This window comes from Ochotona curzoniae, unplaced genomic scaffold (genome assembly GCF_017591425.1).
Source record: "Ochotona curzoniae isolate NIBS_2020 unplaced genomic scaffold, NIBS_Ocur_1.0 scaffold_3890, whole genome shotgun sequence".
NCBI classification, from domain to species: domain Eukaryota; kingdom Metazoa; phylum Chordata; class Mammalia; order Lagomorpha; family Ochotonidae; genus Ochotona; species Ochotona curzoniae.
Genome location: NW_024467115.1, coordinates 7,749,980 through 7,765,276, shown reverse-complemented (window position 1 = coordinate 7,765,276; position 15,297 = coordinate 7,749,980). Strand labels below are relative to the sequence as shown.

The 15,297-nt window shown below is 42.3% G+C and overlaps 1 protein-coding gene across 2 annotated transcripts in view; it reads right to left on the bottom strand.

Moving 5' to 3' along the window:
- The window catches only part of NCOA7 (nuclear receptor coactivator 7), a 142,032-nt gene that overhangs the window by 40,726 nt on the left and 86,009 nt on the right, over window positions 1-15,297 (bottom strand). Inside the window, exons 6-9 of one of the 2 annotated variants that reach the window (XM_040965697.1) lie at window positions 10,943-11,056; window positions 10,271-10,396; window positions 5,222-5,406; window positions 146-1,158 (exon numbers count right to left, since the gene is read on the bottom strand). In XM_040965697.1, coding sequence (XP_040821631.1) covers window positions 146-1,158; window positions 5,222-5,406; window positions 10,271-10,396; window positions 10,943-11,056 — 1,438 coding nt within the window. Of the gene's footprint in view, window positions 1-145; window positions 1,192-5,221; window positions 5,407-10,270; window positions 10,397-10,942; window positions 11,057-15,297 lie in introns of both variants that reach the window. The other variant, XM_040965696.1, reaches the window with a different exon arrangement.

Sequence of the window (15,297 nt, the reverse complement as noted above, 5' to 3'; positions counted from 1 at the left end):
GATATATTCTGTTGAAAAATAATTATTTGCAATTAATTAAATTTAAAATAAAGAAAAATAATTCTCAAACAATTGTACTAACTTTGGTATTATTTGTAAAAGTTTTAGAAAAGCAACATGAAGACATTAAAGAAAAGCAGCTTACCTTCAATGGGTACTTGAATTCTCTTTAACAGCCATAACTGAATTTCAGATTTATTATCAGTTTGTGCACCTTGACAGCTATTGTCCAGAGCAACTTCCAAAGAGGTGTCAAGAGATTCTTTATTCACATTTTCTTCTGTGGAAGGGTCCAGTTTCAGTGGAAGTGGCCCTTTCTCTCTGATCCAGCTTTTATCTGTCTCTTTATTACTCTCAGCTGAGAGATCGCCTGCCTGGGGAAGAGTACTACTAAGGGTGATGTCTATTCCTGATGGTTCAAGGCTTTTGCCATCACTTAATTCTGCCTTCTGCAAATGGTCAGATAATTGTGGCCCTTCTTTATTTTTATTTAGGTAATACTCAATGAGTTTAACTTTATCGAGGTCTTCGTGAATGTTCAATGTATTTTCCATCTGGCTCTCTGGAGATCCAGACTGCTTGTCTACTTCTGGCATTATATCTTGCTTCTCACATGTTTCTAAATCTAGGGCCCCCTTTAGTTCTGCATCACTCTCTGTTCCTGAAAAGTTCAAGGCTGACTGCACCTGCATTTCCACAGCAGAATGGATTAGTGGTGATTCAGCTTTCTTTTGTTCTGCTGGGTCAAGAGAAAGGCACTCCTTTGAGGGGTCTCTTTTGTTCATTCCACTCTCAGTTTGAGAAGAAAGTTCTTCCAGGTCAACAAAATCATCATCTTCCCCTACAAGGGAGTTTTCTTTGGTCACAGATTGAAATGTGGTTTGAGTGTCAGAAGGTTTCTTGGCGAGCTTTGTCATTGTGGGAGACCCACTGGTGGTCTCCCTACAAGATTCCAGTTTCTTTAATTTCCCTGACATGTAGTCATCTGAGGACTTCGTAGGTGAGTATTCTGTTGACTTTTCCAAAGATTCTGTTGATCTGAAATCTGACATAATGGTTCTCTCTCCATTCTGCTGTCGTTTTTCCTTGCTGATGGATTTAAACTTACTGAATGGATTGATATCCTTCTCTGAAGCCAGGTCTTCCCACTCTCCAGGCCTGTACAGAGGACAAAGATCCTGAGGTAGGTCACTGTTGGGGGAGAAATGGTGGATGCACATGGAATGTTAAAAATGAAACAAAAAACAAAATGGAGGAAAGCCAAAACAAACAAACAAACAAACAAAAAACCACAAAAACTTAATCAAAAAGCAAAATACAAATAAACCACAACTTAAAATATATGTCTATTTGATGTCAGGATAAGAATGTGAAATCAACAAATAGACTTCAAAGTGAAACAGAAGTCAACTAAGGAAAATGAATGAATGATAAGGGCTGCATATCCTATTGCAGACACGCGGATGGTTGTGGAAGTTGTATATGAATGGAGATGTTATTAGTGAGATCTTTATTTTTCAGAAAGGAAAACACAAAGGAGATGAAATGCTTTCATAGCAAAAACTCAATATCCTTAAACATTCAAAGCTACTATTTGTACTAAATAGGAAACAACTACATTAATTCTGAATATCTCGTTGACTTACTTGCACTACATAAAGTGACAGATCTTGGGCCTGGTGCAGTGGCCTAGCAGCTAAAGTCCTCACCTTGAATGCGCCAGGATCCCATATGGGTGTCAGTTCTAATCCCAGCAGCCCCACTTCCCATCCAGCTCCCTGCTTGTGGCCTGGGAAAGCAGTCGAGGACAGCACTAAGCCTTGGGACCCTGCACTTGCATGGGAGACCTAGAGGAAGCTTCTGGCTCCTGGCTTCAGATCGACACAGCACTGGTCGTGTTTACTTGGGGAGTGAATCATCAGATGGAAGATCTTCCTCTCTATCTCTCCTCCTCTCTGTATATCTGACATTGCAATAAAAGTGAATAAATCTTAAAAAAAAAAAGTGACAGATCTTGAGCACCAATTTCAGGCTTCTTGACTTAGAACTTGATGCTTTCAATAACTGACACCCTGCTCTTAATGAAAGAGTTGCAAGAGAGATGTAAACCACAGAGATGGTATACACAGCATAGATATATAGTAGTAGCTCCATTTCACAGTCTAAAAATGTACTGAAAAGTAAACCTTCTCAAAAAGCTCTTATTTATAATATGTTTAAGTTTATTAACATCTTTTGTAATAATATTTTGCTTCATGGCAGTAGGGCAAATGGTTTTTCAGCTGAAATCTATTATCTTTAGATGCAGTCAATTTTTTTTAAATTTATTTGAAAGAAATATAGGAACATCTCATCTCCTGGTTCACTCTCAAATGCCTGCAACGGCCAGGGTTAGGGGCCAGAAACTAAAACATGTCTACCACACAGACACCCAACTACTTAGTCATAACCTGTTGCCTTCCGGGGTAAGCATCAGCATGAAGTAGGAATTGGGAGCAAAGTCAGAACTCAATCCAGGCACCTGCTGCAGGACAGGGATAACCCAAGTGACGTCACAACTACTGAGGCAACCTGTCTCCAGGTGTTCTTCTTAATGGATACGTCACTATCTAGATCTGATTTACATAAAAATGTTGACAAATGTGTTCCTAAGTTTAAAATAAGTGGACAAAAACACACACTTTACAACCTCTAACTAGAAATATGTTACATAATGCCACATTTCTATTTACCAACCCTACTAGTAGGCCAGTGTGGAGCTAAAATATATAAAAATCATTTTCAAAAACATTTTAATATCACTAATATTTTCTAAAAAGGTTGGGTCAATTTTAGGTGCTTTATTTTATCCTGGTTTGGAACAAATTATGACAATAAAACAAAAAAAAAAACCATTAAGTAACTCTTCAGTTACAAGAAGATTGTCTACCTCAAGTTATTTTATAAACTAGTTGAATGGAATGCCCTTGCATTTTTTCAGCAGGAAACAAAAGCCTACCTACATGTCAAGGCCTGTTACATGTATTCAAAAGCCTCTTTAATTCATAACCCACTTCCATTCAATAAGCATTCAGTGAGTCCTTAAGTGCCACTTTCTAAAATATGGGTGTGAATCACTGAACACAATGTTACATTCAGAAAAATTTTCATTGAAAGATACATCTTTCCATTACTAAGAAGAATGCTTAATAACTCAAGCAGAAGATGTGCAACAGTACTACTTTACCGGAAGCCATCCACTGACAAAATAAACAAATAAATAAATGCCCCTGCTGTTTGGCCACCCACTTCCAAACTTAATTGTATCTTAACAATGTCCTACTCTTCCCTCTTGTTGCAGAGAACTTGGCATTTATTCCTGCTCTTTCACTTCCTGGCCTGCTGTTCCTCTCAGAGTCCCGGGCAGGTGGACATTCACTCACATGAGTCCTCATGGAATGCTCTGTGCACTACTGCGCTCACAAGGCCATTTAATTAGTACTTTGTTCAGGTGTCTGCTGCACCCATTAGAATGCAAGTTCCTCAATGGTCACCTTGTTTCATATTCATGGTATGAATGACACATGCACTAAGATACAACAGAAGCTGCACTCGCATAGACAAAAATATTCACACAGAGCAATGAGCAGAGTTTCAGATTATAAGCTGCAAGTTCAAATATGACAACCTGTGCTTAGCCAGTGTTTCCCAAGAGTTTGTAGCAGTGCTACAAGCTGAGCAATGCCACTAACTCCATTGACAGCAGAGGAAACAGAAGCACAGTACTGAGGGGCCCATGCAGGTCAGAGTCATAAGAGGCAGTAGAGGTAGGGAAAGTCAGGCTGGGTGGCTCCAGTCCTACTCATCACATACTGTTGCCCAACCTGCTATCACCTCATAGAGCTCTTACACGGACTGCCTGGGCAGCAGAACTAGGACCCCAGCCTCATGTCTGCATCTTTGGGAAAGCTTCCACACTTGGATTTCAGTAAGGACTAAGAGGAGCCGCGGCTAAGGACTGTAGGCAGCCAGGGAGCCTGCCGTTACACACAGCTGTAGACGCTGTATCTTGGGTTTGTTTCCTGACTACTCCCTTTTCTTTCTCTACCTCCCTTTTTCTTTCTAACAATCCTAAGAGCTGTTTCCATCTGCATGGTGAGGGCCTTCTGCCTTGCCTCTACCTTCCTAATCATTTCCTATTACTAAGTGCACATTTAGTGATTATTCCCATGATGGACATTCATAGAGAAACAGACACACTGATAACACGGCATTCCAAATCATGTTGATCCTGTAAGTTAATATTCCCCATCCTGCTTAACTTTTTTCACTGAGAGAGCATTTCCCTCTTTAAAAAAAATAAACTCAGCTCCATAGAAAAACAGTAATCAGCATTAAAGGAATATTCATCTATGGTTCAGATTTAATAAAAAAAAAAAAGAAAGAAAGAAAGAAAGAAAGAAAAGGAATCACTATGGAAGGCAGTCGGGTGGTAATGGTTACCACAGTGCTTACTCAAACCTGTCTTCTGCATTTGGGAGATGACCTCTTCCAGCATTCAGAGGAACATTGCTCCGAGAAGGAGGATGTATTAAGTTCCTGCTCACCAGATTAAAATTCTTTACAAGAAACCTCATTTCTTTCATAAGCTCATTAAGAACACGTATTGTGCAGCCACCATTGTGGTGCAGCATGTTAAGCCACTGCTTATCACACCTGCATCCCGTACTGGAGTACTGGTTTGAGTCCTGTGTGCTATGCTTCCAATCTAGCCAGCTGCTAATGCACCTGGAAAGGCAACAGAAGATGGCCTGAGTACTTGGGCCCTGTCATCCATTTGGGAGCCCAGGATGCAGCTTCATACTCTCGGCTTCGGCCTGGCCCAGACCCACTGTGTGGAGATGGGGAAGTGAGCCAGTGAATGGAGGCTCACTCTCTCTTTCAAATGAACAAATAAGTAATCTTTAAAAAATCAAAAGGACATGCGCTGAATTTTGGAAAACAAGGCAAATACTATCTTAAATGCTGGCTTTCATGGTTTTGACCTTTAACCTTTCTATGTTAAACTCTTCGCCATCATATGCTTCACCGATTCCACCTCTCCTTTTCTGTTCTCTTCAGTGCATAAATTACCCAGCTTCAAAATCACCTCCACACGAATGCTCAGCCCTGCTAATGCACTCAGTTTCTAACTCTCCTCACACCTCCCCATGTTAACCGGCGAACAAAGGAAGTGCCTTACGATGGCAGTGCATCTTTGATCTTCATGTGGGAAATGTCGTTGTAGAGGGCAATGGAAACGACCTCTTCCATGGGGCAGATGAGACCATACTCCTCACATCCATTCTCAATAACCAGCGGATCAGACTTGTGTGGGTCAAACATGATGTTGTTAGGAGTGACAATCATGACACCTCCAACCACTCCCTGCAGATGAGAGGAACAGCACAGAATCACTTCAGGCAGAAATACTTCTAGCCCCCAAAGCCACAGCTTTCACTCCTGGTGCTCTTCTATGAGACTGTGAACCTCGGCATCCTTAGTGACAACCATATCCCCATGATGAGGGCTGGTAAGACAGGCTGTATCAATGCCATGTTGGGTGGGGAGGTGGAGACAGGACTTACTTTATGTGGCAGCCTACTGAGCCTGCTTCCAGCACAGCCACTACAGCAGCATAGCTGTAGTATTATTCTGCTTCCCACGGGCATGTCTCAGATCTCAAGTGACTAGGCTGCAAAATGAGAGCTTCGGAGCTCACTCAGCAAGTGCTTGCCCTTGTGCTGGCTAAGAGTCACAGCACCAGAGAATAATCTCAGCATTTTCCTCTAGAATGTTGAAAAGCCCATATGTAAAAAGATTTAATATATATTTGAAAATGACATTTATGCAGCCAAACGAGTATAGCTGAGCATAAGAATTAAAACAGGGCCCAGCAAAATGGCTCAATTGGCCAATCCTCCCCTTGCAAAGAGTCAGGATTCCACAGACACACCGATTTGTATCTCAGCTGCTCTATTTCCCATTCAGCTCCCTGACTGTGGCATGGGGATAGAAGGTGCAGTGGAAAATGGCCCAAAGTCTTGGGACCATGTACCCACTTGGGAAACCTGTAAGAAGCTCTTGGCTCCTGACTTCAATCAGTTCAGCTCTGGCCATTGCAATTCTTTAAGAAGTGAACCATCAGATAGATTATCTTTATCTCTGTCTCTCCTTTTGCTTTTCCAATAAAAATAAATAAATCTTTAAAAATACAATTAAAAGCAAAAAAAAAAAAAAAAGTAGGAGATTTCTAGGATGTGTGGGGTCTGAGGCTTGGGCAGATTACATTATAGATGTCAGTAGCCAGAGAGTATCAGCTACTAGGGGCATGCAGCAGGATGTAATTGGTTTCCTTTTGGTAAATAATTTGTTTTGATACTCTTAATGAGTAACAATTATCTCTATAAAATGTTCTCCGTTCAAGCTCCAATTGTTCTTATTTATGAAACTCATAATTGCACATCAATAACATTTTCCTATGATCTGCAAGCTGACAGAAAGCCTCTTCTGTGAACACAAGCTCATAAGACAAGCCCTTCTTCAGAGGCTCACTGAAATTTGGATTTGTTATATGTAAAAAAAAAAAAAAAAAAAGGTAATACTAAGAGGATTAAACTGCTGATGCTGGTGTGGCATTGGAGCACTGGTTCGAGTCCCAACTGCTCTACTTCTAGTCCAACTCCCTGATAATGTGCCAGGAAAAGCAGTGGAAGAGGGTTCAAGTATTTGGGATCCTGTACTCATATGGGAGATGTGGATGAAGCTCCTGGCTCCTGGCTTCATCCTGGCCCAACCCTAGATTTTGCAGCTATTTAGGGAGTGAATCAGTGGATGGATGAACTCTTTCTCTGTCTTTCAAATCAATCAATCAATATTTTTTTTAAAATTCAGCAACCAAAGTGCTAGAATTTTAATACTAGAATTGCTAGCATCAACCACATAAGTTGAAGAATTAAAATTTCCGCATTATGTGATAAGCCCTTCACACAAATCATCTTTTCATGGCCTAGTCCTATTAGAGTTGGCCTGAATTCACACACATGTTTCAGTCCCAAGGGGATGGGGTGTGGGGAGGAAGCAGAGAAAGGCCCCAGCTAGTGTGGTATACCCATGGGCTGGACCTGGGGTCTCACACATGCACTTGTGTCCCAGGTGAGTGGAGAGGTAAGGTCCCAGACTTGTACGCATGCCAGAGGACAGAGTCTATGATCTTGGTTCTCTGGTGGGCAGGTGGAGCTCCAGGCCAGCATGCCACCTCACCAGAAGACTGGGGTTCGGAAGTCCTGGCTGGAGAACCCAGGAGCTCCCAGGCACAGGGACTATGGACTGCTCAGGGAAGGAGGTATGAGAATATGAGGGAGGTAGAACTGCTGAGGGAGTTTGTTGCAGGTGAGGAATGACTTCCGGGGTATTTCCACCAACAAGGCCGCTGAACCTGCAGGTAAGCAAGGGGACTGAAACTGAGCAACTTGGAGAGGAGAAGCTGGAGGACCTTTCTGGGTCAGAGTAATGCATCCACCCAAGTGGGAGTCCTGAGTTGGGCCAGTTAGCATCGACCACTACTGACTACCCCCCACTGGGGCACACAAAAGCTAGAGCTGGGGGCCTGTCTGGCAAGGATACATCACAGTAGCCAGAAGTGAGTGTAGGGTCATGTTAGGCTGGGCCATGTCACTAAGCAGCACATGAGAGAACCAGGTCTGGGGTAGATTCTGTGGGGCATATGTGGGCCCATCCCTGTGGAAGTGCAATTTTTGCTGGTTTACTTAAAGAGCTGGAGGTGGTGACGGGCTGGGTTAGGTTAGATCATGGAACCCTCTGACTCATGGGTACTGGGATTGGAAATAGGTCAGACTGATCCAAGCTGTAGCATCCCAGGTGCACCTAAGAATAGGGTGTGTGGTGGGCCAGGCTGCAACATCCACCAGCTCATACAAAGGCAAGCATGGAGGGGGCAGACTATGCTGGTTAAGGACATAGCATCTTTTAGCACAGTGAGAGCTGGGTCTGAGAGTGGACCTTGTGGGGGAACTTGTGAAACTGCCCTGGTAGGCCACTGCTCCCACTGGTGAACATATGACTAAGGCCAGGCTATTGGTCAGGCCAAACAAAGCAACTCCAGCCATCAGCAAGAATGTGGGTTGGTTCTGGAGAGGGGCAACTGGGAAGGGGCGGGCCAACCTTAGCTCACTGGCATGTACAGGAGTAGGGCTGGAATGTGGGTCATACCAGGCTAAGCTATCACACCTACCAGTTTGCATGAGCCAGGGATGGCAGCAGACTGGGATGAACTAGGCTGTAGGACTTAACAGAGAGAGTTGGGACTGGGGACAGACCAGGACAGGTCAGGCTGCAGCAACCAACAGCAAAGACCAAGGCAGGGAATTGGTTATACCAAACTGGGTCAGAACAACCACTGGCATGCATAGGATCTGTGACTGGAAACAAGCTGGTTAGGGAGCTAAGGGGACACCACCCCAGCTGGGTTGTGGTTCCCAGGGCAGAGTGTGAGAGCTGGAATAGGGGCAGCAACCTGGGCTGGACATGATTGCAGTGTCCCTCAGCATGGGTGTGGACTGGGTCTGGGGAGTGCCAGACTGACTGGGTTAGACTCCAGCACCCGCTGTACTCATGAGAGCCAGGGAGGGTATGGGATGGGTTGGGCTAGGTCTTGGCACCTGCTGAACCATATGAAAGCTGTGTCAGAGCATGGATCAGGTTTGGCTGGGCTGTAGCACCCAACAGTGAGAAGCAGAATGGGCTGATTGGGCAAGGCCACTGTTCCTGCCACGACAGGATGCAAACTAAGTAAGCTAAGGACCCACTGGTATACATGAGATCTGCCACTGGGAGGAGACCTGATACAGTAGCTTGGGGAACTCCTCTTCATGATGCAATCCCTGCAGGTGAGTGCAAGAAACAAGGTTGAGAGCAGCCCAGACCAAGCCATGTTATGGTATCCACTGGCACACATGTAGGTCAAGTCCAGGGGTGGTTAGGCTGGGTCAGTTCATAACACTCACAGGCAGATCTATGAGGCAGGACAAGGTGCAGGACAGGTCAGGTCTGGCTAGCAACACCAGTCAGTTCACATCAGGGCCAGGACTGGGCGCTGCCTGGGCTGGGATAGGCTGCAAAATCTACCAGCATCAGCTGAAACTGGGGGCAGATCAGGCTGGGCCAGGCTACAGCATCCACTGGCAAATGCTGAAATCAAGCAGGCCATGCCAGACTGGGCTGTAGCATCCACCAGCATATGTGAGACCTGGGAGAGGGGGTGCAAGCCCGGTAGAAGGGCTGCAGGGGATCCCATGCTGGGCCACTGCTCCTTCTGGCAAGCATAAAAACCAGGATCGGGGGCAGAGCAGGCCAGGCAGGGCTACAACTCCCATTGGCCTGCATTTTAACTGGATTATGGGGAGAGCCAGGCTGGGCTAATCAACTGTTCCCACTGGTGCATGCATAGGTCAGAGTAAGAACAGGCTGCCTGGGCTTTGCTGCAGCATCAGCTGGCAAGTGCTGGGACTGGGAGCAAATCCTGTCAAGCTAAACTGTAGAAGCACTTGTCGAGTGCAAGATCTGGGACTGGGAGTGGGCCCAGTAGGGAAACTGTTGGCACCTCTCTGATGGGTTGCAATTTCCACTTGTGAGTCTGGGGGTAGACTGGTTAGACAGGCAGTGGCACCCACTGGCATGAGTGTGGGCTGGATAGTGGAGTCAGTTGGGTTTAGCTATGCTTCAGCACCCACTAATGTGTATCAAAGTTGAATGGGACATAGGAAAACTGGACCAGTCTGCTGCATATGCTGGCAAGCGCAAAAACCAGGGCTGGGGGCAGGCCTAGTAGGGATTATCGAATCAGCAATTATCAGTAGCATTTCAGAACTGTCAAGACCACCTAAGCAGAACCCTCAGAGCATGCTCCACATCAGGGACCCTGGGATGACATCGGGCGGCCATTCCCCAATCCTGGGTACTGAGTTCAGTGAGTCTAACTGCAGCTTCACTATAAAATATGCACAATATAGTACTAAGAACTGAAAGATTTAAAAACAAACTCTGTGTCACAGAGACTCACACTTATGTCCAATGATGAGGATTCTCTCAAAAAGGAAAATGGTCACTTGGTAAATATTTAGCCACAATTTTAGGTGAGATATTTTAGCACGGACTCCTTTCCATTAAGTTATAATAACTCCTTAGCTTTCCTTAAGTTCCAAGGAAACAAGATACACACATCACTACATACCTTTCCATCTGTGAAGTAGCGACAATTCATTTTGAGAAATTTCACGACACCTGGCTCATCTTCTTCAGAAGTAGATGACAAAACCCTTTCAATGGGCTTCAAGGCCTTTCTTGCTATGTCAGCATCCTTACAGAAGCAGAAATTTCCAAAATCAAATACAGATACCTACTTTCAAAACAAATTATGCATATAAGCCAGCTCGTGCAAGTTCTATACAAGTATACCAAGAAAAGTATGTTAACTTGAAAATAGTGTTTTATCCCTCAAAAATAACAACAAATAGAATATATGTATGCAAACTAAATCAAGACTTTTAAAAATGGTATATGTATAAGTTAATAAAGATGCCCATTAAATCTTTTAATAATATAACCAAATTAGACTTTTGATGCACATGTTCTAGAAAAAGGCAGACTACAAATGACCCACCCATCTCACCAGGAGGTCAGCACAACAGTTTTAAACAAGCCATGCTTTTACACCTTGGGAACCTTAAAGTTGAAGGTTTCTCTTACAGAAAATGCATTGTCCCAACTAATGACAAATTACCTAACCTTACCCCTTTGGGAAAATTTCAGTTAAAGTCTTGCAAAACTATAAATATACAACATGTTGAATTATTCAACTCGCAAAAAAAAATCTGTCAGGGCATGAACTGCATAACATACATACTGGTAGTTTATCATATTCTGCATCTGATGATGACGGAGAGACAGTAGCACCAGGACTGGATGATGATAGCCTTAAGGTACTAGATGGAAAGTTGGCATCTGGCACAAAAAGGACCTGAAAACAGGAAAGAGGAGCTGAGTGAGTATCAAGAATCAACAAACCATCAGTCAGTCTTTAGAGGGCTATACACTCTGCCCAGCATCCTGCTCAGTGCATGACTGAGATCTAGTTGGCTTTCATGAAATTCATAATACTAATGTGCACACCTTAATCCAATAAATGGTACTGAGCAATGAGTGTGATTAAAATGTATAGAGCACACCTGTACACACTGCAAGAAACAGCGTAAGATGAGTGAAGAGTCTGGACAGGTCCTGTAGAGCAAGTGAGTTTGGGTAAGGTTTTGAAAGTAAGTGGGAACTGGATAACAGGGAGGAAGAGTGTGGTAGAGAAGGAACGAATGTGCCAGGAAGCAGAAGACACAGAGGCAAGGCATGATTCTAAACATCCCAGCTGTGTGGATTAAGGGAGTCCCAGAACAAATTCAAGCTTGCTACTTCTGGGTTAGCCCTCAGTGCTAAAACAGTAAGGTCCTTACATGGCAATCTGTACAAAGTCATATTAGCAACAGAAATCCAATACTTTCTGTTCTATCCATGTCTGGGTTATCTAAAGGCGAAAAACAAACAAACAAAACAAAACAGAAGAAAAACTTTAAATTAAAAAGCCTCCAAGACTGTCATAGGATAATCTCTCTCTACAGAATATTTTGGTTGTTGAAAGTTATTACAACACTGTCATTCAATTCTCCTTAATGACGTGCTACATTTGGGCATATATCAAATATAATCCTAAAATGATAAGCATGAATGCTATAAAACAGAATCCATAGCAGTTAATCACTAATAAATTATTATTATTTAGTGTCTCATGGAGGTATTTTTGTTTTATTTGTTCAGACTTTACTTGAATCTAAGAAAACGAGGAAATAGCAAAAAAATTGGGAAAAATCAAAGTCAAAGAAATATATGATAGACTGTTTCTTAAAATAAATGCTCCAAAATTATGAAACCTCTTGAGATGCGTGCTGGAAAGTTAGGTTCTACATAACCAATGCAAAGAACTTGACATCATTAATTATCAACATCTATTTTCTGTAAGATAAAAACTTTTTCAGGAATAATGAGATTCTGTGGAATCTAATCAGAACGAATGCTCAAGATTCAATGGTTTATCGTTAATGCAGACTAACAATAATAACTTGTGTTGGAGGACTCTTCTATGACATCTTCAATAATGGCGAAAGACGAAACAGAGTTCTACAAGAGTAGTTTGCAAAGGATTAAAACTGCGTGTCTGCATAAACAATTCCTTTACATTCCATAGCTGAACTAGAGAAAGGAATGGATGGCACTTCTTACCAGCAATTCACCAAACACATTATTTTTTCACATCACAACTCTGAAAAGGTGTCAAGCAACTCAGATTGGCATTCTACTGGATGACAAATACTAAACATTGAATCAAAGGTCTAGCTGTGATTAACAGCTCACTGTATTACACACAGAAGAGGCATGAGAAGGCTTGGAAGCTCAGCCACAACATGTGTGACCTCAACGGGGAAGTAGACATGGAATATGGGCTGAGGTGACGTTTTCCCTGCCTTTAAAAAACAGTTACGGATTTACTCTAACAACAAATGAAAATTTTAGAAGCTAAAGTGGTAATTATTTTTGGCATAAAAAAAGTTATAATAACTCGAAAATGACAGCTTTTTAATGATTTTTTTTTAAACAAACCTTACTGAAAGGCAGAGTCACAGAGAAAAGGAGAGACTGAGAAGCCTCTTCCATTGCTGATTCATGCCCCAAATGGCCATAGGGTCAGAGCTGAGCCCATCTGATGCCAGGAACCAAAAGCCTCCTCTGAATCTCCCACACAGGTACAGGCACATAGGGACACAGGCTGTCCTCTGCTGCTCTCCCAGGTCATAAGCAGGGAGCTGGATCAGAAGTGGAGTAGCTAGGACGTGAACTGTTGCCCATATGGGATGCTGGTGCCACAGGCAGAGGCTTATACTACTACAACACAGTGCCAGCCCCTTGCAAGCAAATTTTTTTCTTTTTTGAGAACAACTTTTAAGCATGGGTAGCTAAGGTATCCATGAAAATTAAAGCACCCTAAAAGCATACATTCTCAGGATAACATTTGAGTGCTCAAGATAAACCATCTGGCAGAAGTATATTTTTTGTTCGTATCTACAAAATTTAAGTATCAGAATTCACAGCCTAACTGAGGATTTTCGGAAAAAAAACCTTATGCCTCCATTATTTAAAAAAATACTTCTCTAATCTTGGCTTTTGCCTTCTGAAGTAACAAACCAACCTAGAGCAACATTTCAGCCCTGGTGACCTCTGAAAAATCATTCTCATAGGTGGGCACTGACCCAGCCACACCAGTTTTCTCTCTACCTTATGGTGGACTTCACACAAATCTTTTGAAGGGTCTGTAGTTTTCTAACACCAGAGCAGACCAAGCTTGGTGTTATCAGATCTACTGAGATGAGAGGGCTACCACACTCCCTCCTCCAGCTCTAAGCACCAGGACACAGCACTGAAACCTAAAAGGTCACCTACAGTTGTAAAGCCACAAGTCTCAGACTCTTTTCTTTTCTTTTCTTTTCTTTTCTTTTCTTTTCTTTTCTTTTCTTTTCTTTTCTTTTCTTTTCTTTTCTTTTCTTTTCTTCTTTTCTTTTTTCTTTTCTTTTCCTTTTTCTTTTTCTTTTTCTTTTCTATCTTTCTTTCTCTCTCTCTTTCTCTCTTTCTTTCTCTTTTTCTTTCTCTCTCTTTCTCTCTAATCCCTCCTTCTTTGTCAGCAGAAAGCATGAATACAGACGTCCTGGGAAAACTAATAGCATGTATCTGCTTAGTTCTACAACTGAAGACCACAATAAAAATGGGAGGGAACATCTGAGATAACGTGGCCTAATCCCTAATTTCAGAGATCAGGAAACTGAAACTTAAAAACGAAATGAAGTGAGATAACCAAGTCACAAAGATAAATTTCGAGACCAAATGGAAATGAAACTTTCAAAGTCCCATTTCAGGATTTTTTTTTTCATAAACTATTACAATAGACTAGGCCAAACAGCCCGGATACTCCTATTGACTATCAGACCTTAGTATAGTAATAATCACCTCTGAATGGCTTATAAAGAATCACCCTAAATTATTTTGCCTAGATTGCTATACTGACAGCCACTTAATTAGCACATGCAAGCATATTCTTTGTTATAGCTCAGCTACATACTATGCAGCAATTTTGTGGATTATGAAATAAGGACAACAATGAAAGAGACAAAAACTTATCTGCCTTCTTAAGAGATCAAAATTTGTTAATTTTTGAAAAGTTTTTTTTTTTAAGATTCATTTATTTTTATTGGAAAGACAGATATACAGAGAGGAGGAGAGACAGACAGGAAGCTCTTATATCCGATAATTCACTCCCCAAGTGGCCGCAACGGATGGAGCTGAGCCAATCTGAAGCCAGGAGCTTCTTCTGGGTCTCCCACATAGGTGCAGGGTCCCAAAGCTTTGGGCTGTCCTCTACTGCTTCTCAGGCCACAGGCAGGAAGCTGCATGGGAAGAGGGGCCGCCAGAAGTAGAACTGGTGCCCATATGGATCATTGGACGGAAGATCTTCTTCTCTGTCTCTCCTCCTCTCTGTATATCTGACTTTGCAATCAAAACAAAATAAATCTTAAAAAAAATAAAAAGGAGCAATATTGGGTTAGTGTTGCAGCACAGGAATTAAGCTGCCATCTGTGATGTTAGATTCCATTTTGGAGCACTGGTTCAAGTTTTGGCTGATCCACTTTCTATCCCTACTAATGTGCCTGGGAATGCAGCAGAAGGCGGCCCAAGTATTTGTACCCCATCCTCCAAATAGGAGACCCAGAGTTCCAGGTGGCTTTGGCCTGGCCTAGCCTCAACCAATGTGCCATTTGGGTGTGAACCAATGGACAGATCTCTGTTTCTCATTCTCTCCCAATCTGTCTTTCTAATAAATAGAAGGATTTTTTTTTTTGAGTAGCAATATCTATCCTCAAAGAATGAAATGTCACTAAAATGTACATGTAAGATGCACTAGTAAGTTAGCAAGGAAACCAAAATGTGCTCATGACTACCAAGTACTTCAGAGTTAGGTACAAACACAGGGTCTCAACTAAGTTCCTTTAATGAGTATGCCATTTACATTTATTAAGAATATTTTATTATATAGAAAGTACTCAACATAAGTTTACTTGATTAGGAAAATGTTCAATTTGTCAATTTCACTCAGTTTAATAAATAAAA